Here is a 25,632-nt window from a genome sequence, read left to right as displayed (position 1 = left end):
CACTGAAAATTTTAAGTAAAGGAAGAAAGGTATACTTGCAAGTTCTGTGATTAAAAAAACAACACAACACACCAGCTTCAAGTCATTATGAACTGAAATATATGACTCCAGAGTGCAAAGATAAGCAGTCCCTTACTGGTTTGCTTTTTTCCAAAGAATAAAACATTCCTATCACATTAATGCATCAAGTCAGTTCTGCCAGTATGCTTACTGCCCATCTGCCAACAAGCAAATCTATCAGTCATTGTGGTTCCCATCAACCTTTAGCTTCATCTAAAGCAACTTAACATACAAAGTTTCACCAATGCTCTGTAGAGCACAACCAAGTTTAGTCTCTTCTTACCAGCAGCATTAATTCTGAGTATCATTTCTCTCTAGATCTCCACCTGCCTTCATTTGTTCAGTTCCTTTCAAGACAGCATTAACTTCCCAACCTGTCACAGTGATTAAATCAATCCTCTTCCTTCTGCATCACTCTGAGCTGTGCTTAGTTCACCATTTAAAATAAAATTAAAATAATTTCAGAACATACACCCACCCCAAACTTAAGTGAATGTTCTGGTATATCAGAAATTTCATATATTGCTCTATTGTTGCCCTCAAGTTTGGTCATCAATGTACATACCAAAAATTTCCAATTGAGAATGACAAGCCAAATACATAGCTGAGACATAAACTTTCCCCAGGTCTTTATTGTTGAATTCTTCTCCTGTTCGCTGCTTGCCATCCCAAGTCTAAATTCTCTAGAGTGGAAAATGTCTACCTCCATTGCTGCTTACTTGCACATTTAATACAAAGAGGAATTACAGGAAAAACTGACACAGCCTTAATTACACAGGAAAATTAACTCTTAAGAAGCCTATCTGAAGAGGTCACTCAGTAATGTTCAAGACATCAGCTCCTTTCAATTATCTCAGGGTTGCACATGATGTCCAACAGGTTTTTGCTAAAAATGGATTCACATTTACTTGAAAACACATTTTTCTTTGCTGTTTAAGTATGTGATTCTTTAAAGCACTCTTACACCAGAGAGCTGCATTGCTAATTCATATCATTTATCTGAGGAACACTAGCAGGAGTCAGGCCAATGCCTGGTTGCTTCAGATCAGCTCCTTTATAGAAGATTGTGGCTTCTTTTCACCATTACTATTACTTCTCTTACATCAGTTTAAAGAGCTGTGTGAATCAGAAACTTTGCAGTTGATTCTGAACACCTCTTTGTAATCAAATGTAATACTTCAAACATATGCAAAATATTGGGGTAAAGAAAGCCCAAAGGTTACTTACAAATTTATTCTGCCGTAGCTTGCAAATTCAGTTTATTAAGATTACTTCAAATTAATATGACTACATGTGTAGCACTATGAATGTCAAACAGTTCACAGATCTAATCAATATCACTTTCAGTATCGTTGACATTCAGTTTCTTATCAGCTCCAGATTTGCTTGTAACAAAATCACTACTGCCTGGTTCCATAAGACCATAAGCCTGTGTCCCTTCCCATGGCAGGGAGGTTGGAACTAAACGATCCTTGTGGTCCCTTCCAACCCTGACTGATTCTATGATTCCAACTAGCTTCCTTTTCTTCACATACTTTTTATATCTACACATGTGGATATTTTACAATCACAACAAGAGCATCAACTCAATCAGGTTCTGTGTCATAACACTGCTTGAGTGGGGCCTCGTTCCTTAAAACACCTGTGCAATGACAACTAGGAAAGACACTGTCTATCTGGTCTCATTGCTTGAGGGCATCACATCACAACAGCAACAACAATGTGAACAATGTTCAGTGTTGCTCTAGACCATTATACGTAATTCTTAAAACATTTGTAGCTTACTCAATTACAGCTGGCTTATGCTGACAAGTTACTAATTGACTAATCAAATTTCAGAGTTCTACTCTGTGCTACTCAGAATTGAGCCCATGACAATAAATTGGTTGCTTATAACACCAGAAGGCTTGGCAATCTAAAGGCTACTGAATCCTGTCGAACTTTAAACAGTATTTCCAAATCCATGTATCTGAAAATCAAGCACAAACCGACAGTGAAGCATAGAAGGGTTTCTTTTTCACTTCTGGGACAGATGACCTCCCAGTCATCTGGGAGAGTTTTTCCTCCCATCTTTTTAATGTAGTCTGGTTAGACCTCGAGATCTTCAGAATCATCATGGCAAAGAATTTATCTAGCCAAAACCTAACATTTTCACAAGACTCAGAAATGAAGCTTGCAGGTAGAAATACTACTTTTTAAATGGTTTGGGTGAGAGAGGATCTCCAAAGGTCATCTAGTCAGGGATATCCTCAACTAGATGCCTATCTACACAGCAACAACAGATAGAAAGAACACAGAATAAAAACACACTTGCACGTCAGTAAAATGCAAATATGAATCTGTGCAAAACCTAAAGTTAACAGAAAGACTCACACTGTCTTCCATGCCACTTGGATCTGGCCAACAATGAAGAAGGATGTGCAAAAACAGAGCAGTATGCTGCACCTTGCCAAGTAAGTTACCACAGCACAGGATACTGTTAGCCAAAGGGAAAGAATGGCCTGTACTAAAAAAGAGAATGATGTGGGAGTTACATCAAAGACTTTAAAAGCAAACTTAAGTGTATCACCAACACCACTATAGACCTTGAAATGAATTCACTCTTAGGAATCAAATGTCTCACAATAAATCATTACATATCATGCCATACAGCAAACTTGGTTGTCCACAATGTCAGGTTCTTAGCTGCTCATCACACACATAGTAGTAAGTATTTTTCATGCACATTGTGCTTTGCATTCATGGACTCCAAAACACTCATTTGTATAACTTCCAGGAACTTACAAGCAGTTTATCTGTACACAGGACACGTCAAAATACAGTTAGTAAGTGGCAAAACCACTTAAACCCTACACAGAGAAACATTATTCTGAGTAGCTGTTGCTCCTAGGCTTTCAGGATTTTCCAGCAGCCTAGTAATTTCTACATTACAGGATTCCTGTTAGTAAACAGCTGTGCCTGTTAGTGCCAGATAAATAAAATCCACTTCCTCCAGACCAAATATGCCAACTGTTGACATTTCTCAGCATCAGAGCCCAGAGAAGAAATTAACAACATCCAATTGCTACTGCACACTGCAGGCCAAAGCCTAACCTCCACCACAACTCCAAGCCTAGAAACACTTTCAAGACTAGCTGCAAGGCAACAAAGCGAACAGGGCAGAGTCCTGTGAAGCAATACTGGAGGCCATGAGAAAACTGACCAAAGAGTGAAACATGGGAGAAGTTGCTCACTGCAACCTCCCCAGAGCAAGCAAACCCACACCGAGTTGCCTTTCACGCTAAAAACTGCGTGGTTAGGAGGCTGCAGAGCCGGGAGCAAGCTGGCACCTAGGTAGCAGGGTTGGAAGCGGGGTCACTTCTCAGCATCTTGGCTTGGAGACCAGAGCTTTATGTGGAGAAGCCCCTTCACGTGACTGCCGGCCACACACCCACCGTCGAGTTAGGCTTCAGCGGCAGCTCGCACTCTGCGAAACGCAGGACCGGAACACAGGCGGAGTTACCAGAAGCGCTCCCCCCCCCCCCCCCCCCCCCCTCCCCTCTCCCCGTATCCCCAGCCGCCCCCTCCCGCAAAGCAGCGCTTCACGGTTCTCCCTGACGGCACCCGCCAGGCTTTAAGGCCCCAGAAATGTGCCACCTCGCTAAGCTAGCTAGCAGCAACACAGTGTGGTTGCGTGTTCTTGTCCGTGACTCAAAAAGGCTCACCCCCGGGAACGGATGGATGGATGAGGAGGTTGAGATGTGCCAGGGAAAGAAAGGAGGAAGAACGGAAGGAAGGAGCGTAGGAGCAGCCTGGCTTGGTGGTGTCCAGTCCCGTCCCCCCACCACCACCCTCACCCTGTGTGCGGCTATGCGAAAGGTGAAAGAAGAGCGGGGCAGGCACTGGACCTCGTCCCTTCCCCTCCACGCGCTGCTTGGGTCGAGGCAAGAAATGAAGAGGACGAAAACACAGCGGCCTCTCTCCCGCTTCTCCCCCCCTTTTAGCGCCACCGCCGCAGCAGCTCCGGCGCAGAGGCGCACACGCTGCGAAGCGGGGAGGGAGGAGGGCAAAATGGCGCCGCCCGCGGAGGGGAGGAGAGCAGCCGGTTCCGCCACACAGCGCCCGCGCCGCGCCTCCGCCTCCATCTGCTGTGCGGCGGCCGCGGCCTCCCAGGGCCAGGGGTGGAGCCGGGGCCGTGCTCGCCCCCGCTTCCTCCCCGGCGTCGCGGCCGCCAGCCCGCTGCGTTGTGGCCCTCCGCGGTCTGCCTCTCGCAGGTGCTGCTCGCCTGCCGGCTGAGGGGAGGGCCCTGGCGCCCATGGCAGTCTCGCTCCCCCCTGAGCGCCGGGCGCAGCTAGAGGGTAGCAGTAAAAGTCTTCAGCGCTACTCTCGGTGCGCAACGCTGAGAAAGGTTTGGGGAGCGGAGGCCGGATCCTCCGCAGAGCGGGGATCCTCTTACACAGGTGTCTGGCCTCAGTGCAGGTGGCCATGTACCCTCCTCTGTGCAGCTGCAGGTGCTTTAAAGTGGTACTGTGTCGTCTTCTCAGGGAGTGAAATACCTGCACACGTTTTTGTCCTCGGAAATACCAACACAGCAAGTTGTACTGCTTAAGTACACCGTTAACGATAGAATCGTTCAGGTTGGAAAAGACCTTTAATATCAGCAAGTCCAACAGTTAACCCAGCATTGCCAGTTCTCCACCAAACATGTCTCTTAGCACCACATCAACACGCATTTCAAATACCTTCAGGGATGGTGACTACATCACTTACCTGGGCAGTCTGTTCCAAGCCTTGACAACTCTTTTGGTGAGTAAATTTTTCGTTATGTCCAATCTATACCTCGCCTGGCACAACTGAAGGCTGTTTCCTCGTGTCCGTTTGTTGTGTGGGAGAAGCAACTGACCTCTGCCTTCCTACAAGAAGTGATTCAAAGCTGTAGCAGGGCAGGCTGAACATTAGGAAGCACTTTCTTTATCTAGAGGGTAGGTAAACATTGGAACAGGCTCCCCAGACAGGTGGTTGATGTCACAGGACTGTCAGTGTTTAGGAGGCAGTTGGACAATGCCCTTAATTATATGCTTCAGCTTGACCCACCCTGACTAAGACAGTTGGCCTGGTACTAGAGTGATTAAGTGCTTCAGGGTGGTTAAATATGTTCCCTCTAGAAGCATGGGCTGTGTTTTCCCTCTGATGGCTAGCAATGGCAGCTTTGCCTGTGTCCTGTCAGCTCAACAAGCTGATGGGGAAGGTCATGACTAGACAAGTTGGAGCATTTAACCTACCATGCCTTTCCTCTTTTAACCCTTCCTTTTATCTTCCAGCCTTTTCTTTCTTCACCACCTCCTAATTGTAGACCTTTTGTAAGTTCTACTCAGTCATTCTACACATCTGAAGGTACATGCACAGGTTTATTAGAATACAGGCTGATTTGTATCGTGGTATAAACTGGAATTAACAAATGTAACCACAGAGGTAAATTAAATTACTGTTAATGCTTTCTTCATCATCAAAATCTTGCTTTGCTTGAAGGTTTGCAGGATGTGTAACTTCCAAAGTCAGAGTCTCTCTTGCTTCGCCTTTCTTAGTCCATCTTTAATTCACGTTCCAGAAGTACTGGGATGATATGGCTAAGCATTTCCAGTGTGAACTACGCAACTTCAGGAGCTTGGATAGAGGCACTATGCCTTGGTGAGGTGCCTGAAAAAGCACTGACAGGATGCTTTTTGACAAATTTTATTGCTGTTCAAAACCGGTTTGCCCTCAGTGAGAGGTTACCAGTTCAGCAGTGATTGAAGTTACTGTCTGATGATAAGCTGGGCTGATGAAAGAACATTCCTCATGTTGCCACTTTTATAGGTGATAACTTCTGGTAGAATAATGGAGCAAGACAGATACCTACAGGCTGAAAACTCTTAAATAAGTGTGAAAAAAAAATACTAGAAGACGGGGGAAAGAGGACTGAGGAACACAATGTCCCTTCTAGTACTCTGCCTTTGTGTAGCTAGTAAAAATGCAGCAGTTGTTCCCTGCTAGAGTTTGAATTCTCACTACTCTTCACAGAAAGGGAGTAAAAAAGATTGAGTTTTTGTTCTGCATTATACAGAACCTAAAATGGGCACATAAAAGTTATTTCCCCTTTTCAGGTCACCTTTCAGGTTGTAAGGTCTAGAAACTGCCTCAGCACTTTTTCAAACTGAAGTCTGCTCAAAACATGCTTGCAAAGTTTAGTTTTGAATAGGCTTGATTTTTCTCTATCATTTGTTTTCACTTTTTATTTCTCTGCAGAATATAAAAAGTCAGGAAAAGATTTTATTTTTCCCTACATAACATATAATTTACATCAATCATCCCAGGAGGTCAGTACCACTGGGGTGTCATTTAAATACAATGAATATAAAGTAATGAAGCTCTTGCTGGAGTGGATGGCCACAATTCTCAGAGAAAGAGGGAGAGAGAGTTTCCAAAGCATGTGGAGAAAACACGACGGGAGACCGAGTGAATTCATCACACCACAAAAATGTCTCCATCCTGTCGACAAAGTCATTAAAGGAAAATGAACCATTGTTACTCTAGATACTTGCATTCCTTTGGCATAATAACCTCAGTATAGAGGCATTGGTGCAAAGAGAATTTGAACACATGAGAGAAAAATAATTAATCTACTTAAAAAAAAAAAATGGAAGTATCCAGATTATGTAATGAAGGAAATCCTCCATGCTCCAAAGAAGAGATGGAGCCTTAGCAGAAGCCACAACTAATAAGGAACCAAATGCAGTGGTACAGGGTGGTTTCTTTTCCTTCTGCCAACAAGTCAAAATGCCAGCATGGACAATTCTTTTCAGATAACCCACAAATTATGTTCCACTTTAATTACACAACTGTTTCTGCCCTTTGCTGATCCATAGCCATCCTCGATTTAAAATCCCTTGTTGAGATTTCCCCAGTACTGTTTCCCTTTTTGTATTCATCCCATAATTTTTTCAGTCTCCATTAAAGCAATCTGTGAGGAATGTGGGGATTAGAAAGGTTTGCTGTGATCAATTTTATTTAATTCTTTGGCAAAGGGTGTCCAAATAAGAGAAAGTGTCACATGCATACAGTGGCATATGCCAGTTTTAGAACACAGATTTTCCTTCTGCAGATCTTCCTCAAGGAAATACCACTTTAAAGCAAACTACCATGCAACCCCTTGTAAAAAAGGTAGTGTTAAGAGAGCTGCAGCAGAATTCCTGCCTTTATTACAAATTATTCCTTGATATGGCAAAGTTCTGCTTGATATGCTAATTAAAATAGGAATATACTAATTAAATTATCACCTTTGTTGTCAAAACCATATCGAAATATAAAACATACATTACATTTTTTTTAAATACAAAAGCACTGTTCCTGACTGATCTGAGTCACTTCACTTCAAGAAAAACTACTCAGAGGGGTTCTTTTCCCAGCCAATGACTCCTGCAGCATCTCCAATCAACTGCCCTGAAACTATAGCTTAATGCTAGTTGGTTGTATGCTTCCACAAATGAGGTTGAGAGTTTCCACACATAATCAAGGAAACTTAGGCTAATAATTCTATATATTATCTGAAGTAGTGCTTCAGGTTTGATCTCAGTCAAGATAACTACCAAAGCAAACCAAAATAATGATTTATACCAGTAAAGAATTGCCTTTTTAGCACTGATGCAAGACCTGGATAGAAGGCCCACCTGGCCATTGTTATTAATAACCTTAGAAATCTGCACGTGCTTTTGTTCCTACTTACTTCCTACAGTGGTCACAGCATCCTGGCAACACCCTGCATCATGCCTCTGTAGTCAGACATATTCAAGGGTGACCTCTGTGATCACAGGGTTCCAGCCAAGACTTAAACAACAGAAATTAAGTCTTGGTGCAGTCCTCCTCCTTATGAAGCTGAATATGCCCAAAAAACCCATGCAGGTTACTCATGCTTTCCTGCCCACCACCACTGAACTGAAACCATCCTTTAAAAAAAACAAACAAACGAACAAGACCAAACCCAACATGTTGCCATTTAAAGGCTGCAGAGCAAAACCTCCCTGGACAGATTTTAGACCTCGCACCTGGGGTTCAGTCACTTCCTCCGAAGACAAGTGACTCCCACCTGCTCACTGGCTACACCTTAACCCACTACAGCCCACAACCAAAGTAGCTTAACCTTGGTTAATCCAAAAGCATAGTCATTACTCTTAAGAACAGCATAGATTCTGGCAACTATGATATCAAGAGTAGGTTTCCATTACAGATGCAGTCACCTAAAATTAGGTGCCTGCATGTGACCTGTTGCTTAGATTCTGATTACAGTCTAAAGAGTAAAGGGCCTCATGTAGGTCCTGACTTACATGTGCCATCCCCATGGCAATTTCTTAGGTAGCCCAAGGCATCTGTAATGGCACTAGAGACTTTTAGGCACATGGATTGAGTATAACAGCTATCTTAAATATAAACATTTACATTATGAACAACATAAAGTAGGTGTCTGAGCCTGGAACTCAGCTCTCCTCTATCTGCCATTTGTCCCTAGGTAAAGAGCATGAATATGAATATGACCAGCATCCATGGAGCTGTTCAGTTATTAATGAACATACAAGAATTAGTGCTACTTGATCCAAACTGGTTTGACAAAATAGTTTTGTATGCTTTTTTCATCTAAGGACACAAAAGAGCACAGAGTGTATGTAATGCTGCAAGATTCAGCATTACATACTATGTCATCAGCTTCATGGGATTGCTTGCTTATAGCACAGGTACCTTATTCCAATAAACATAGTTACTATTTACCTTTGTTAGATATACAGATTGGAGTATTATGTTGCTTGAAGAACATTTATAGATTTCTGAATCCTTTGCATCCTTAACAAAAATACATTTGGGTTCCTTTTGCCATTGATAGCAGGCAGAATCCTCAAGTTATTTCCAAGTGACACATTCAGTTTGTTGTGCACTCCCATCAGAAGCCTTTGAAAGACATGTAAGAATTCACCATAACAGTAAATTTTCCCCTACAGAGCAACTATAAGCAGAGGACATTAGTTCTTTCTGGATTGCACATTAATATAATCAAAGTTTCCAGAACCACTCCATCCAAAACAGTAATTTCTTGAAATATAGGAATAGTGCCAGGAATTAGCATCAAATTACGCCTGGGCTGCAGAATAAATAACATCAGGCACAGGTTGCTAAGGATTTAATTTCTTCAATGTTCTGAAATAAATGCATGTTATTTGACAGTGCAGAATAGGTTGAATGCTGAGATTATGGTTCCCTAAAACTTTTTATCACTTAATATGGGAGCCCAATGGTGGTAATCTGTGTACATTAGATATGAAATACAAATGTATCAGAGAAGCTTTTTTTCCTCTGAATAAATGTTTAAAGTTTTAGGGCCAAATTCCATTGCTAAACATCTGAACACAGCTCTCTTTGAGTTCATAGCAGTTGTGTGTGTGTATCTAAGAGCTGAACTTGGCCCTTACCTTTTAGATTTTAGCACTAAGCTTCCAATGTGAAATAACTTGTGATCTGTAACACACACGAACGCAGTTAAGACTTAGTTTTTAAAAGAGGAGTACCATTACATGTTTCTGTCTTTCTTTTGAATAAGAAGCACTGCCTTCAGCAGAGCTCCTGGGAATATTTTTACCTCTTCTCTAGATAGTCTTAGTTTTGTAAAAGGTGCTTCTCTGGCAGCTTTGTTCCTTTTTGTATCTGGAAAACGGAGCAGGATACTTTCCTCGTTTTTCCCTCTTCGCTGCTGTTTCCATTCTTCCAGTTTCAACTAGATGGAAAACACAGAAACATTTAAAAATACTCTTAGATTAATGAATTAGATTAATTTTCAAAATTATGAAAAAGATGTTGTTTTTAAACTATAGGCAATGTGTTCAGATCAGTCAAAGGATGTAGCTTGTCACCTTTTCCAAGGAGCAGTTGGAATCAGCTAAAGCATTTTTATTGTGAAGTGCTACAAAGTGCTGGTACCAAACACTTGAATTTGGAGAGATTCTTTCCCTATCCTTTCTATCTTTTTTTATGTCTCTGTTACAAAGCACCTGTAAAGTAATTGAATTCTTGAGTGTTCATTTTATTTGTATTGTTCACATTTACCTGGCATCCAGGGCCAGGAAAGACAAAGGATTGCCGCATGGTATTTGTGCAATACTCTGTGAATGCCGTAGGACATGTAGTCTGATAGAAACCTGTACCAAGCCAAAAAACCCCAACCAATCAACCAACCAAAACCACACAAAAAATCCCCTAAGAATAAATGCAGTGACTGACTACTGTGAAATTTTTCCAGGGTTTCAGAATTCCTTTAAAATACCTTTCTCCCATCTAATACAGCTCTGGATTTTATCACTATCAAAAAAATATTCTGACTGTTATCAACTCTGAGTGTACTGAACAGTACATATATTTTAGTGGGATTTTTTGAAAGTTGGATTCCTGATGAGGATTAAAGTTTTTGAGGGATTGGAAGGCTTTTGGAAGATGAAGTTCACTGTCTACTTTAGATTCTTTTTCTGTGGTAATATGCTAATGCTAATGGCATCCAGAAGAGATCTTGCACAGTTTTAAAGATGCAATTAGAAGTGAGAGTGAGCTGCTAGCTTCCTTAGTCTTTTTAAAATCCTCCACAGATAGATAGACAGACAGAAGACACATAGATTAAATATTAATCCTTCTAAAAATGTTATTCCATTTGTGACCAAAATAGAATTTTAGGGCTTTCATTGCAAAGGTCAACTAGAAGTTGTTCCATACAAAACAGCGTCTTCTTTTATCGTTTTGAACATAACTTCTGCTTCAGTTTACTTCCTCAAATGCTAGCTTATTCTTTGTACAACTACACAAATAAACATCACAGGGGAAAAAACCAACCAACCAACCCAGTTTCCACTGCAATGCTCTTCTTTCACAATGCATCCAAGGAGCTGGTCAGTTAATAATGAACATAAAAGAATTAGTGCTACTTGATCCAAACTGGTTTGACAAAATAGTTTTGTATGCTTTTTCATCTAAGGACACAAAAGAGCACAGAGTGTATGTAATGCTGCAAGATTCAGCATTACATACTATGTCATCAGCTTCATGGGATTGCTTGCTTATAACACAGGTACCTTATTCCACTAACTCTTCCATCAAAGTCAACTTTTCTTTAAGTTAAGGTATATAATATTTTACATTATCCACTTTTGATGATTAGATTGTGGCCTCAAATCCCATATTTATGTAGACGATAAGTGACAGTGTATTAAAGGTCATCTGACACTCTGCAAGTGTGCCTCAACACAGAAAGTCGTGGTCCATGCTGATGTTGCAGACTTTGCACTATCCCAAGTTTCTGGAATTGGGCCTTTTATAGCATCAATACTGCAGCAAGTGTGCACCTACCTCAGGCAAACAATGTGTTTTTGACAGTCTTGTTTAATACATTTATGAATGATTTGGATGAAACGATTGAGTGCTCTTTCAGTCAGTTTGCAGAGAGTACTAAGCTGGGAGGCAGTGTTGATATGCTTGAGGGTAGGAAGGCTCTGCAGAGGGATCTGGACAGGCTGGATTGATGGGGAAAAATCAGCTATGTGACATTCAACAAGGCCAAGTGCCATGTCCTGGACTTAGGTCACAACACTACAGGATTGGGGAAGAATAGCCGTAAAGTTGCCCAGCAGAAAACGACCTGGGAGACCTGGTTGACAGTTATCTGAAAGTGAGGCAGCAGTGTGTTCAGGTGGCCAACAAGGCGAGTGGCATCCTGGCCTTAATCAGGAATAGAGTGGCCAGCAGGAGGAGAGAACTGACTGGCCTTTTGTGTACTCGGCACTGGTGATATGGCATCTTGAACGTTGTGTTCAGTTTTGGGCTCCTCACTACAAGAAGGGCATTGAAGTGCTGGAGTGTGTCCAGAGAGGCCAACAAAGCTGGTGAATGGTCAGGGGAAGAAGTCTTATGAGGAGCATCTGAGAGAACTGTGATTGTTTAGTCTGGAGAAGAGAAAGCTGAGGGGAAACTTCACTGCTCTCTACAACTATATGAAAGGAGGTTGTTGTGAGGTGGCAGTTTGTCTCTTCTCCTAGGTAAGCTGTGATGGAATGAGAGGAAATGGCTTCAAGTTGTACCAGGAGATGTTTAGATTGGAAACATTTCTTTACTGAAAGAATGGCCATTTTGGAACAGGCTGCCCAGGGAGGTGTATAGTCACTGTCCCTGGAGGTGCTCAAACAATATCTAGACATTCAGGACATGGTTTAATGGCCATGGTGGTGTTAGATTAACAGCTGGACTTGATAGTCGTTGAGGTCTTTTCCCACCGAAACAGTTCTGATTCTGTGATTCTATGGTTTGCTACAATACGCAATAAACCTACCTGGCCTTGTCCATACCAGGAAGGCTACCATTTCTACTACTACTTAAGTGGATCTGAGGTTGGAAAACTAGTTTTGACATCCCTCATAAAAAACAGATTTTTCTAGACAGGCCAAAGCCCCAGTGCCATTACATAGCCTATGTGCTGAAGTGCAGTGAGGTGCATTAAGGACATGGGATCAACACTCAGAAAGACATGCACTTTTTTTTAAGGTCAGCACACTTTCATAAATAGAATGGTATTTACTAAAGGTTCTATTGGTGGCTTCACAGGTGACAGTCTAAAGAAAATAAGCAAACATATTGGGTACATCTGTTAAACAAGGTAGACTTAATAGATAGTAACAGCCCTTACACTAGTGTAAATCAGGAGATGTAATACTGGAAACCATCTCGTTACTTGCATGTGAAAACCACTATTATTTCTGAAAATGTGATATACAGGCACTTAGTAAAGCTCCTTCTTCTTGCTTGATTTTTGTGACTCCCTTAACCAGTTATGTCTCTACTGGATCCAAAGTGTAGAATGGGGAGAGGAAGGAGAGCAAAGAAGGAGCACACCATGTGGGCAGCCAGGAGAAGTGACTGTCCCATTCTTTCTTACTCTGAGATACAGAGCAAACAGTTTTCAGACTTGCTAAACATTTTGAATGTACTGAGAGCTCTCTGTTTATTTCAGATGTTTAAAATGCCATAACTTGCCAGTAAATGTAGTTAGGCGTGCAAGTGCGTGCATGAAGATAAACTATTAGTTACAAGAATTGTAACTGTCCTGTCATTATCTTTTTTTTCTTTCCTGAGTCATAGTGGATGTGCCATAATCTAGCAAGAATCTCATTATAAGTAATGTCAGAAATGGCCCTTTTCTTTTTTCTTTCCCCCAGAGCTGCCAGCTGTCTATTTCAGACATAACATCAGCCTTTACTGTAGCCTTCCACATAAAAGCAACATGAACAGTAACGTCTCTAAGCAAGCATGAATGATTGGCTTGCAGATTCTTTACCAAAAAGGGAGTTTATTTACTCCACACAGGTCATAAATTTCCTTAGAAAAACTATCAGTGGTAATCTCTGTGTGGTTTAGTAAATAGAGCTTTCCTCTGATTCCCTCAGTCCATGTTCTTCAATTGTTAAAAACAGTGGAAGATAGTTTTCTTCTGTCTAAAAATATGAATTATTCCATCTCTTTAAAATGGAATGGAACGAAGAGCTGAAATACTTGACAAGATGGGCATTTACACATGGAAATGTGAAATGATAGAGTAACCTGAAGTCACAAGTTACCTAAAGGCTTGCCTCAGCTTCTCTTGCATGAAGCAGCACCTCATTCCATTAAAACTCCCACTGAAATCAGTGGAACTGCAAAAAGTTTTCTTACCATGAGAAAAACAACAATAATGAAAACACACACACACACACAAAGTGGAATCTGCCTTTTCATGTAACAGGCTTTTATCTGCTCAAAAATCACACTAACCTCAGGGTACCAAGCACGGTATGTTTGAAAGCACTCCAAGGATGGCAATAGCTGCTCTATCTTCTTCACTACAAAGGGAAGCTTGGCAGTAATGAAAGCTGCTGTGGCCTTCCAAGACAACTGCTTTTCCCCCTCTAAGGACCTCTTACTTGTTCCTCCTGGATACTTCCAGATTATGTCTTCCTTCTTGTGCTTCAATTAGGAAAACGTTTGAGTGATTGTCTTTGTGATGGGTCTTGCCATGAAAGGCCAGGAGAACATCTCCCTTTTTAATGTGTATGCATAGAATAAATTATCTAAATATTTATAAGATAAACTAGAATAACAGGTTTTGGTATCACATCCTATAATATCCTGAAGTTAGAAGTCTTATTCACATTTGAGTGTCTGATGTTAGTGCTAAAGATTTTAATTGCTCACGTTCCTTCTAGGACCTGAACAGCATTTGAAACAAATAGTTTAAAACTTGTCACACTTATTACTGAATTATGAAGCATATTAGGAAAAAATGCCTAGAATTTGTAGGACTACTTTTTTTTTTCCTTTCTGTCTCTTCAAAATAGATTAAAAAAAAAAATCTGTAGAGAATTTTGACTTCTAAACTGAGATTATAAGCCAGATTTCAGCCTGTAAGGAATTTTTATGGTTGAACTATAGACTTCTAAAAGACACAATTTAAAACTGAGCTGCTGACAGTCATTCTGAGCATATCTTATAAGCTGCTATTAACTAGGATGAGACCATAAAGGAGGAATAGATCCCATGTCTATCTGCTGACTCTAGAGTTTCTTATCCTTTCCTCTAAACCAGTGCAGCCTACTGTCAGGGAGAATATTGGTCAGACAAGAATGACTACAGATTCAATCCAGTCCAGCAAGCTCAGTGCCAGCTACACCATCTATACTGAGCACGTGCAAGAAAAACCTCAACCCTTTTCAGCAGCTTCAAACTTGGCCAAGTTCAGGTGGAGCATTTTGGTCAAGGGAAACAAAAGGAGCTTACCTGTTTTTTCTTCCTTATTACTCTCCTAAGCAGCAAAATTTCCCATCCCAGCTCTGAAACAGTTATCTGTATGATTCTAAGAAATTTTAAACTGTTGTGAAACAATGTGTTTTCCCTTAACGCCAGTCTTAGAGGCAGCAGAAGTATTTCTGCTGAAAGTTTCCAAAAAATCCAGCTTAAGACAGACTCAGGATTGAAAAGCTCGTCCTGAACAGTTGAAAATTGGCAATGTTACATGAGTAAAAACAAGCCCTTATACTGGAAAATGGTGGGCGAGCTCAACTGCAGATACTGCTGGCAGCTTCACCTATTTCTGTCAGATCTTTGTCTTCTATTATTAAAGAGAATCATTCCTCTGACATCTAATATTCTGTCATCTGCTCTTATGGCTTGTTTTTGACTGGTGGTGTTGTCCTGAATCACTTGGCTGCCAGTTCCCCAAAAGCCGATGAAGGGATTGATCCCTGCACACATAAGGTCCCAAGGCCACACTGACTCTGGCTCACACATATACAATGCTAAAGCATGACCAGAGTGCTCAGCATTCTCAGGATTACAGTATGTCATACCATAAACACAGTTATGACCTTGATCCTCTGGTCTGGCCTGCCCATGCTTATTTCATCATTTGAGTGAATTTTCAGGAAAGAAAGAGCAAAAATAGACTAATTTTTGCAGTTTTTCAAACAGCTGATTTCTGATATCCATTATGTTTACTCAGTGTTTACCATTACTATAGGCTTTTTTCTTCTGTTTCACACTTGCAGACTGCACCACCCTTTTCAGTGTTACATGTCTGCATCGTTTCTAGAAAGTTATCAGGGGTGTTTTTCTATTGCTTCACCTTCAAGACTCATGCTGCTAAGAAGAATCTTCATGACATTTTTTTTCTTACCTTCATGCTATTGAGAATATATTTACAATGGGAATCCTCAATATTGCAACTCTGAGAAAGCCAATGCAAGGATTTGATGCTGTGCTTGTGGTTGAGAGCAGCAAAAATCAACTCTCCCATTCACGATTGGCTTCTTGTAGTGTCTTCTGCGTGAGCTTTAAGGAGCTTGTATCTGGCCAGAATGCACTTCATTAGGCTCTTAAATACCAGCATGCAAAATTCAGGGACTCTGTAAGGTTCCAAATGCATAAACCCTTTTTAATTATGATCAGTTATACCACCCACTATTCCCACAGTTAGTCAAGGGGACCAGTTTTCATTGAGGTCAACAGAAAAAATAACCGTTCAGTTTCTGGCTCATGGTGGTTTTCTATATAGTGAAATAAGGAAAACAAAAATGGACAAACAAAACATTAAAATTCTTATTTTCCAGTCTTTATCTCTCTAGAAAAACATGCTTATTTTATCTGAATTCATTCAAAGGAAAATAAAAAGTGACTTCTTCCTCATTCTGAAATTAGTTACAGAGAAGTTAGGAGGATTAATAGAAAGGGACAAAGTCAGTCATGAAAAAAAAACAGTTTCTCCCTAACGATAAGGACACTAACAGCTTTGTACAGCTAATTTTTAGTCTGCATGTTGCAAGCAAAAGGGGAAAAAGAACAAAATTTACTTGAAAAGGGCAGGCAATACTTTTTTCTAATTCATTTTTTTTAGTGCCAGAAAGCACAGGTCATGCTTTCTCTTTCAAGTAGGGCCACGTTTCTTTCCTTTTCATTGATGGCTTGGTTATTTGCTGCTTTAAACCTCACTGAAATTCATGCAATTCCAATGGGGCATAAGAGGTTGCAGACAGGGAGGGAAATGAGAGAACCCTATCACAGAATCTATGGTAGGACTGAGACCTAAGCTTGCAGCCCTCGTTTGTTAAAGAAGCAGAAAATACATCATTTAGGGGGGTAAAAAAAAAGGAGAAGCAGTTCCTATTTACTTTGTTGTTTGTATAACGTGCGTTTCACTGCATGCCATGGAAAAGCTGAGAGTTTTTTCAGCAAGGACATGGCAAGTTTCTTACCAGCTTTCAGAATTTTTCTCTTGGTATTATTGGCATGCTGCACAGCTGCAGAGCCCTGCTAATCTGTGCACTTCTGAGAATTTAATGTGTATTTTTATATTTCGAAAGGTATATGGTAATAGTTAGTACCCCATTTTATGCTGAAGGAAAACTTGCCAAAAAGCTTGTCCGAGGTCACAAGTCAGCACCAAATACTGGGACAGAATGCAAGAGCCTCGGCTCTCGGTTCTCGTTTCCTACTGAAAATAACTGTGGAAAATAAGTAATATTCTCAACACTGATTTTTTTTCATGTAATCATTTTCTAGCCTGTCTCTCAAACATGTATGCTTATGCTTGTATCAGGGACTATAGAGGCTAAGAGCCAGTGCATGGGTGCTGAAATAGTAAATGGTTTTGACTAATTTTGGGACACAAAGAATCTTCTTTTATCTAGGCTGTAAATCAGTGGGCAGGGACACAGTAGTTAAACATAGAAGTCCGTAGTCTGACTATAGCTGCTGTAGTTACAGAACTCATTACCACATGCCTACTTAACAGACCAAATAATGTGCAAATCTAGAGTTACTATTTGTCATACTTAAGAAAAGGCAAAGAATAGCTGGGCAAACAGTCAATTTACAGCCAAATCGAAAGTAAACTGCTGCCAAGAGACACTGGAGCTTATCTTGCCTACTGAAATGAATGGAAATTTGGACAAAACCTTCTGTAGCATTAAGCATGCCTAAGATCACGGAGTTTGGCTCAATGCACATTCTCAAGAGCGAACAAAAAGCTTTGGGAAGGTAGATGTTGGAAAGAGAATATTGGCGAGTTTTTAACTAGTAATAATTGCTGACATTGCTGTAGTCGCTCTGACTAAAAATATCTAATACAATAACAAACCCAGTGAATCCATTCATTTATTCCTGCTTCACAAAGGCTATTTACATATATAGAGAAGCTATATTTACAACACATTCCAGCTCAGCAACCTGGCTTCAAAAATATTTACTTAGGGAACATCGTCCAGGTTAGAGTCTTTCAAATCTGACAATTATTTTTCACCTTGGGCATATGATGCTTACAACAAGGGGCATGCTGGGCCCATGTTTTATAAACATAATGGTAAATGGTCTGGTTGACCTTTAAAATATACTTTTGTTTTGTCCAAAAAACAATATAATTATGGATGTATTCATAACACAGTTGAAAGTGAAAAAGCTACAAGTCATCTGAAATTACAGCAAATGTAGTCCTACTAATGAAAATCCTGTTTTATAAAGGGCATCCTAGGGTGTTTGTTAAGACCTAATTTGCCAGGCAAGCGCATATTTGTGACACTCTTTGTTTTTCACTAACCTCCTGCAATTCTCTACCATCTTAAAATATGACCCATTTTGCAACCAATGTTAAAATTCCAAGAAGTTCTGAAATAAAAGCCGAAGAAAGCCAAGCAGCAGGGTTGCTCTCCATTTCAGCCAAATCCAAGTCAACATTCCGGATTACATACATCATGGCTTTCTCTGAAAAATCCCATCCAGCTTTTATGCAGGTCCATAAAGATTACTGGTACTTTTATTAATTTGTCCACAACCATTTCAATAAAATTCTAGTGCTCTGAGCTCTGATCTGTTCCAGCCTGTTCTAAGTTCCTGTGAAAAGTGTAAATGTTCAGCAGAAAGGTATTTTTGCACGGAGACCAAAAATCAGCTGTGCCAGGTACCTGAAACTTTGTTAGGGTGTTCAGTGGAAAATTTTATTTTGCCATTATAAATAACCATGGACTATTTTAAGTGACCTTACACTGGTAGCTTTCAATAACTTTGTTTAGCTTATACTAATTAACTTTTTTTTTTATTTCAGTAGGAAAAGAGGAGACTATAAAACTTCTAGTGTGTCAAAAGTGGAAATGGATCTTCTTGTTTGAAATAAGATAAATCACAATTGTCAGGCTTATATAGTATTGGACTATAAGACAACCTTTTGCCTTCTTTCTAGCACCTTTGGAATGTCTCTAATGGAACTATTCCCCCTCCAGCTAAAGGTGTGAGGGGAAGCAACAAACCTATTGTCATATTTTACCAAAATAATTATGAATATTATTTCTTCTCAATTGCAACTATAGAGGATCAGAACTTCTGAATATACTAGTCCTTGTAGCCGATGAGTAAATTGTCCTTTGGAGATGCTAATGACCACTTCTGGGGGAAAAGCAGATCTCTATGGTTGTCAGAAGAGGTGGGCTCTGGGGGTTTCAGCGTTATACACACTGACTCCGTTTTCACAACCCGATAGAAAACTTCTACAGCCCTTCCAACGCTGGACCAGTGAAAGGGGGGGGGGAGGGTATAGTGTGTGGATGAGGGTGTGTGGAATGAAAGAAATAAGGGGGGGGAGGAGGTAGTAGGAGGAAGAAGGTAAGAGGGTAAGAGACAAAGATACCGATCCCTGTGAAGCAGTTGATCAGAATCACTTCCCACCGTAGCCGTGGGAAAGAGAGAGAATCGAAGGTCTTGGGGCAGGGTGCAGTGCCCACCGCGACTGCCCTAGCGGGACGTGGAGCAGAGCGGAGGCGGCATCCGCGGTGCGCGGAGCGAGAGCTCTCCCCTGTGACTGAACATCAGATCTTTTCTTTAGCAGTGTTCTTTAAAATCAAAAACGGAAGAAGCAGCGCTGCAGCCTAGCTGCTGCCTTTGCACGCACCTTCCCCCCCGCGCACAGCCGGGGGGGTTTGCTCGCGGGGGAGCAGAGGGTAAAAATCTGGGGACAGAGGGGAAACGGAGGAAGACGACTAAGAGATGCGCGGTGAGCAGCGCGACAGAGAGCGCGGATACTCCGCGAGGCGCGGAAACAACTCCTGATGTGCGTCTTTACCTCTCCTCAAATCACACTTTCCCCGTGGCCATGTACGCGGGGCCGCCGGGCATCCTGGCCGGGCTTCTCGCGGAGGGGCTGGCGCGACGAACCTGCCTTTTCTGCTGGGTCTGGGTGCCGGGTTTAAGGCCGGCAAAGGCTGCGATAAAAGGACACATACAACTCTCCAACACAGAGACAACACACACCGCCCAGAGTCACACACAGGCGGCGACCAAGCAGCACACACGCAGCACAGACTTTTTGCAAGAAGGTGGAAGTAGCAAGTCGAAGTAAAACCTTAGAAATTAGAGGGAGGGTTGTGATAGGTTGTTATCTGTCCTGGGAGGCGCTTACACTATTTTACTATTGGGTATGTAAATTGTTTTTAATAAGATCGGCCCTTTTTTTTTTTTTTTTTTTTTTTAAGGGAGAAAACAAACCAGACTCTTTTACCTTAATAGTCTGAAGCGGGTTTTATAGCTTTTCATTCATTCAGGGAGATGGTTTAGGCTTTAGACTACAGGAGACTTAGCGAAAAAAAAAAAAAACTGGCAGCAAATTATTCTTGCTATTATTTTTTTTTTTTCGCAAACAAGATTTTTTTTTTTTTTTTTAATAAACAAGCTCAAAGCTGTTAATGGAAAAAAAAAAACCAACCCGGAGAGAAGTGGAGATCGGTAGAACCGTTTCCTGCTCACCCCCCTCCCACCCCCCTCGCCGCCCCCCCTTCCCGTGGGTGAGAGCGACTTAAAGCGAAGTTTCTCCTCCTGGGGGGCGTGTGTGTGTGTGTGTGTGTGTGCACATTGTTTTATTTATTTTGAAGACTGCAGAAGGCTGAGGACTGAAGCACCACGTGCTGCTGACTCTCATCAGCATAATGATCGCCTTAGCCGGAGAGCCCTGTATATATAAACCACAAAAACCTAATCATTAGAAATCCCAGCCTCCAAAAACCACACTCGGGACAAAAAAACCTGTGGCGTGTGGGTTTTTTTTTTTTTGTTTTTTTTTTTTTGTTTTTTTTGTTGTTGGTTGGGTTTGGTTTTGTTTTTTTTTCCTTAGCTCCTTCATCTTCACCGACCTCAACTTCTGGGGACCCAAAAGAAGTTTCTTGGTTTTGATTGCCTTTTTCTTTTCTTTTTCTTTTTTTTTAACACGATTTTTCGGAAAGAAAATTAGCTAAAATAAACCGACATTTTCATGATTTCTCCCCCCCGCTGTTGTTCGTCAAGGACGGGGGGGGAAAAAAAAACACAACGATTTTGCTTAGCCTGTTCAGCTCCACGGACTTGCACCCAGCAGCGACTTAATTAAAAGGACAGGACTGTACCGAGGCTGCCTTTTCCTAGGATTTACTTGGTCACATTTTAGAAATCAGCCTAAGGAAGGGTTTTTTGGGGTGATGTGAAGGTTTTTTTTCAAACTATGCTCCTCGGTTTTTTTTTCTGGGAATCCGAAAGTTCAACTTAACCTTAAGTCCTGATCCTTCCGAAGGAACCAGCTGAAGTCTCTCTTTTGATTCTTAGTCGTGTGCCTTTTTTTCCTCACCCCAATAACTCCAGTAACTTTATTTCCACTTCGAAAACGCTTCGGGAGCGCCTGCTTTTTTGAGGGGGGGGAGCCACTTTCCCCAAGCTCCGTCCCGAGCCCTTCCTGAAGCCAAAGGCAATAAGCGGGGAAGCCCGGACGGCTCCTCGCCTCTGTCTCAGCTTTTTTTTTTGGTCCTTTTTTTTTTTTTTTTTTTTTTGGTCCGGAGGAGGAAGATTTCTTCGGAGGAAATCAAGACATTCCCCTGAACACCCCCTCTCCGGGTTTGAGAGCTGCGCTCCTCTTCTGGCCGCCGCCAACAGCAGCAGCAGCAGCAGCAGCAGCCCAGGAAGCTGAACCAGCATTCTCATTCTCCCGAGACAACATCTTGAAAATCCGAAAAAGAAAAGCGGACGGGGAGGGAGGGGAAGAAAAGAAAAAGGAAAGAAATTAAAAGCATTTGAGGGGAGAAGCGGTGGCTAGGAGGGAAAAGAGCAGAGAGACTGTGCAAGAAGGAAGGAAGAGAAGCAGCAGCCGCGGCGTTTAGCAGCTGGGCAGAAGCCGGGACCATGCAGTTTCCAGCCGGACTTTGCTGAGGGGCAGCTCCGGACCCCCTAGCTAGACTCGTCTCCTCGCTGCTCCAGGCTGCAGACACCCTCAGACCGGCATCGCCCCCCACCTCCTTTTTTTTAAAAAAAAAAAAAAAAACAAACCAAACCAACAAAAACCAAAACCCTAAAGAAAAACAGACTGAGATTTTTTTTTTGTGCGTTTAATCCGCGCTTTTTTAAAAAAAAATTGCTTTTAATTTGCTTTTTTGCCCCTTACCCTCACTCCTTCACTTTTTCATTCACCCCCTTTTTTTTTAACAACCCCCATCCCCCACTACACGCCTCCTCGAGCGATCCCCCTACAGCTCCCCCCCCCCCCCCCCCCCGCCCCCCAATTCGCTAACTTGTGGCTGTTGTGATGCGTATTCCCGTAGATCCCAGCACCAGCCGGAGGTTCAGCCCCCCCTCCAGCAGCCTACAGCCCGGCAAGATGAGCGAAGTCAGCCCGGTCGTAGTAGCCCAGCAGCAGCAGCAGCAGCAACAGCAAGAAGCGGCAGCCGCCGTGCCCAGGCTGCGCCCCCACGATAACCGCACCATGGTGGAGATCATCGCTGACCACCCCGCCGAGCTGGTCCGCACCGACAGCCCCAACTTCCTCTGCTCCGTGCTGCCCTCGCACTGGCGCTGCAACAAGACCCTCCCGGTGGCATTCAAGGTGAGACACCCCCTCCCGCAGCCGCCGCTGCATCGGGATGCCTCCCCCCACGCCGCGCCGCGCTTCCTCCCGCAGAGCCGCCTCTGCCCCCCTGAAGCGCAGGAGCTTCTCTGGCACCTCCACTCCTCTCGGCCTGCAGTGCTCCCCCACCTCCGGCCCGCCGGGGCCTCACTGCCCTCTCCACCCTACAGTGGCTCCTGTGCCCCCCCTCCCCCAGTTCTGCAATAGTTACTGTACACCCCCTCGGCCTGCTGGGGCTTATGTGTGTGTGTGTGTCCGGTCTTGCAGTGCCCCCGGCCATGCAGCGCAGCGGCTTCTGTGCCTCTCGTCATGCAATGCCTCCTATACCCCCCTTATCGTGAAATGTCTCCTATACTCTCCAGTCCTGCAATACTATATGTACCCGCTCTGTCTCCCCTCACCCACCCCCCCGCTCCCCCTCCCAAAGTATTGCAGTGGCTTCTCCAGTCCATCTCCGTCCTGCTGTGTCTCCTGTACCTCCCCATCCTGCAGTGTCCCACTGCTCCCCCCGTCCTACTGAGCCTCTTTCCCACCTCCGTCCTGCAGGAGCTTCTTCTGTGCCCTCTGTCCCACAGTGTCTCCTCTACCTCTCTCTGCCCTGCAAGGTGTCCTTGTCCCCATCGTAGTCCAGTGTCTCCTGTGCAGCCCCGCAGTGCCTCCCATACCCCCCAGCACCCCCGCCCCCTCTCCCTGCTATGACTCGCGTACCCCCTGCCCTGCTATGCTTCGTGTGCCTCCCGTAATGCCCGCCATGCCCTCCCACCTTGCAGTGACTCCTCTGCCCCTCTACTTTCAGCGGCTCCAGTGCCCCCCCCCCCCCCGCCCCTTGTCATGCACTCCTTGCCCTGTCTCGCCCGTCCCGCCGCGCAACGCGCACCCCCGGCTGGCATACCGTTATCTGCACCCCCGCGGGGTCGTGCTGGTGTGTCCCAACCCGCAGTCCCCGCGCACCCTGTGTCCCCTCCAGCAGCATCTCTGGAGGCACCCTCTTCTCCGTACAGACCCCTTCCTGGGCTTCCCTTTATTGAAAAAACCCAACCAACCAAACCCAAAAACCGTTCTGCTTTCCCTCCCAGAGCAAGGGGTATTCACTCACGGGCCGGAGCTCAGAGTCAGGGTGTGAAGTGGGTGCTCCCCACGAGAAACCGAATACCTCATCTACAGGAGTGCCCCGTCCTCCCTCTCTACTTCCAGGGGTGAGACTGGGGGATTTAGAAGGATTTAGGATTTGAAGCATTCTGGAAGGACTGAGGTCCAAGGGTCAGGATGGGGGCACTGAAATGGGAGATGCAAAGCTCGAACGTTTCTTCTTTACCCCAGGGACAGCCCAGTTAGAAATGGGACTGGAAAATGAGGACTGGGCTCCTGCGGGAAACGGAGACCTTTTCACTTCTCCTGGTGGACAAGCGAGGAACCGTCTGGGCAGAAATGCTCTCCTGGACAAAGCTCGCACTTCTAAATGATACATACCACCCTGGTCTGCACCAGGGATGCTGCTTTTGATTGTCTGTCTGCAAATCCATGGCGTGCTAATGAGAGGAAAAGATATTTTTTAAAAATATAATAATAACGACAGTAATTGCGTGCTTTAAAGTGAGCCCTTTTCCTCTCCTGCCAATATTTGAAAGCACTGCCCTTGGAGTTTTCCCTCCTGTAGCCTTTGGTAGGGAGCAGACCATGGCTGGGGTGTCCCAGAGCACCTGCCCAAGAGAGGTGTGTGGGACAGGGTGAGGTGACCCTGCGAAGGGATCATCACTCCCACATTTGCTACATGAAAAATAATGTGCCTGGAAAACACTCAGAAAGGTAGAAGAGTTTGGAAACAATTGCGCCCAGCACAGCTCCAGAACGTAGCTTGTCCTTGTGCCTCTTGATTGCTGGCTGTGCTATCACAGCCATTTATCTGGGAAAAAATAGTACAAGCAGATAAATGAACTGGTGTTAAAGTGACTGGTGATAAAGATGAAGTTTTAATTGAAAAATGTTAGAGGGGTGCAGATGTGAGTTGAATAAAGTGCTCTTGTGTGGGAGAGCCTGGAGTTGCAGGAGGAAACCTTTGCATGAAGCCTGCTTCTGGAGGTTGTGGTAGTTGTACTAAGAAATGGCAGAAAACAGAGAGTTTTCTGGTTTTGTGACTCAATGCAGTACTCAAAGGCTCTCTAGGTGTGGATCATGGGATTTCTGATTCACAGGAGCTGCAAGGTGAGGAGTAGCTTTTGGAGAACTGTGATTATAATTTAATTGAGCTTTGGATTAAGTTGGTATTATAGTTACTCTTTATAGAAGGGACACGAGAGCTCTGCATTATTGTACTTGCATGGCAGTTTTCATTTGAAACATCTGAGCCTTCTGCTACCTTACAGCAATTCAAAGGATGTGGTCACAGTTCATTAGAATAAGGGAAAGATCTGAAGTAAATATTAAAGTATTTAGAATATTATTACAATGACAATGCTGACATGATAAAAGGCTAGAAAAAATTGAGAGCATCCAATCCTTTTTTTTTTAAGGTGTGTATATATATATATATATATACACACACACATATGTCACATATTTGGGCTTTACATACAGTTGTTGATGGGAAGGTGTAGATCTGACTGATCAACTGATGCATCAGGGGTAGGCATTGCCCCCTGCGCCCTTCTGCTGTGGGTGCCTCTGTGTTTTCACATGTGGTATGCAATGCATACTTCATAAAATATGCTGAAGGTCCATAGGCCCTTATTTCCTGGTAGATTAGTTTGATGATGAGTTGGAATAATTTGGACAGTTTTAAAATGTATTTAGTTTCTAAACTGTACCTTGCATTCAGCTGTCCCATACGTTAGGACCAAAGAATTTGTGTGTATCATACAGTGAAACACTTGACTGTGATACAGCAGAGTGGGAAGCATCCCTGAGAAGGGGAAAAAAAAAAAAAAGACAAATTTGGGCTATAGAATTCTTGGCTGAAGAGTAACTTGAAGTAAAATAGCTCACAGACAACACGCTTTTTGAAGTTTTATTGGCAATAAATAACACGTTGGTGATAATGTTTTGAGTAGTGTGTTAAGTGTCATAATTCTCTTGCAAAGATCTCTAGTAAAAAAATGCTTTGGATGTAG

The 25,632-nt window shown here is 43.0% G+C and overlaps 2 protein-coding genes across 11 annotated transcripts in view; one reads left to right on the top strand and one right to left on the bottom strand.

Annotated features, from left to right (window-relative positions):
* SUPT3H (SPT3 homolog, SAGA and STAGA complex component) overlaps positions 1–4,124 on the bottom strand; it is a 304,062-nt gene extending 299,938 nt beyond the window's left edge. The window contains exon 1 of one of the 4 annotated variants that reach the window (XM_064145783.1): positions 3,765–4,124. The gene's annotated coding sequence lies outside the window, so the exon portion shown is untranslated. The remainder of the gene's footprint in view (positions 1–3,764) is intronic. The other 3 variants (XM_064145785.1, XM_064145786.1, XM_064145784.1) reach the window with 3 other exon arrangements.
* An 18,074-nt stretch (positions 4,125–22,198) lies between these two features.
* RUNX2 (RUNX family transcription factor 2) overlaps positions 22,199–25,632 on the top strand; it is a 175,402-nt gene continuing 171,968 nt past the window's right edge. For all 7 annotated transcript variants that reach the window (XM_064145780.1, XM_064145778.1, XM_064145777.1 and 4 more), the window contains exon 1: positions 22,199–22,504. In XM_064145780.1, coding sequence (XP_064001850.1) covers positions 22,208–22,504 — 297 coding nt within the window. In that variant the 5' untranslated portion in view covers positions 22,199–22,207. The remainder of the gene's footprint in view (positions 22,505–25,632) is intronic.

Source organism: Pogoniulus pusillus, chromosome 7 (assembly GCF_015220805.1).
Source record: "Pogoniulus pusillus isolate bPogPus1 chromosome 7, bPogPus1.pri, whole genome shotgun sequence".
Taxonomy (NCBI): domain Eukaryota; kingdom Metazoa; phylum Chordata; class Aves; order Piciformes; family Lybiidae; genus Pogoniulus; species Pogoniulus pusillus.
This window is presented reverse-complemented; position numbering and strand designations above follow the sequence as displayed.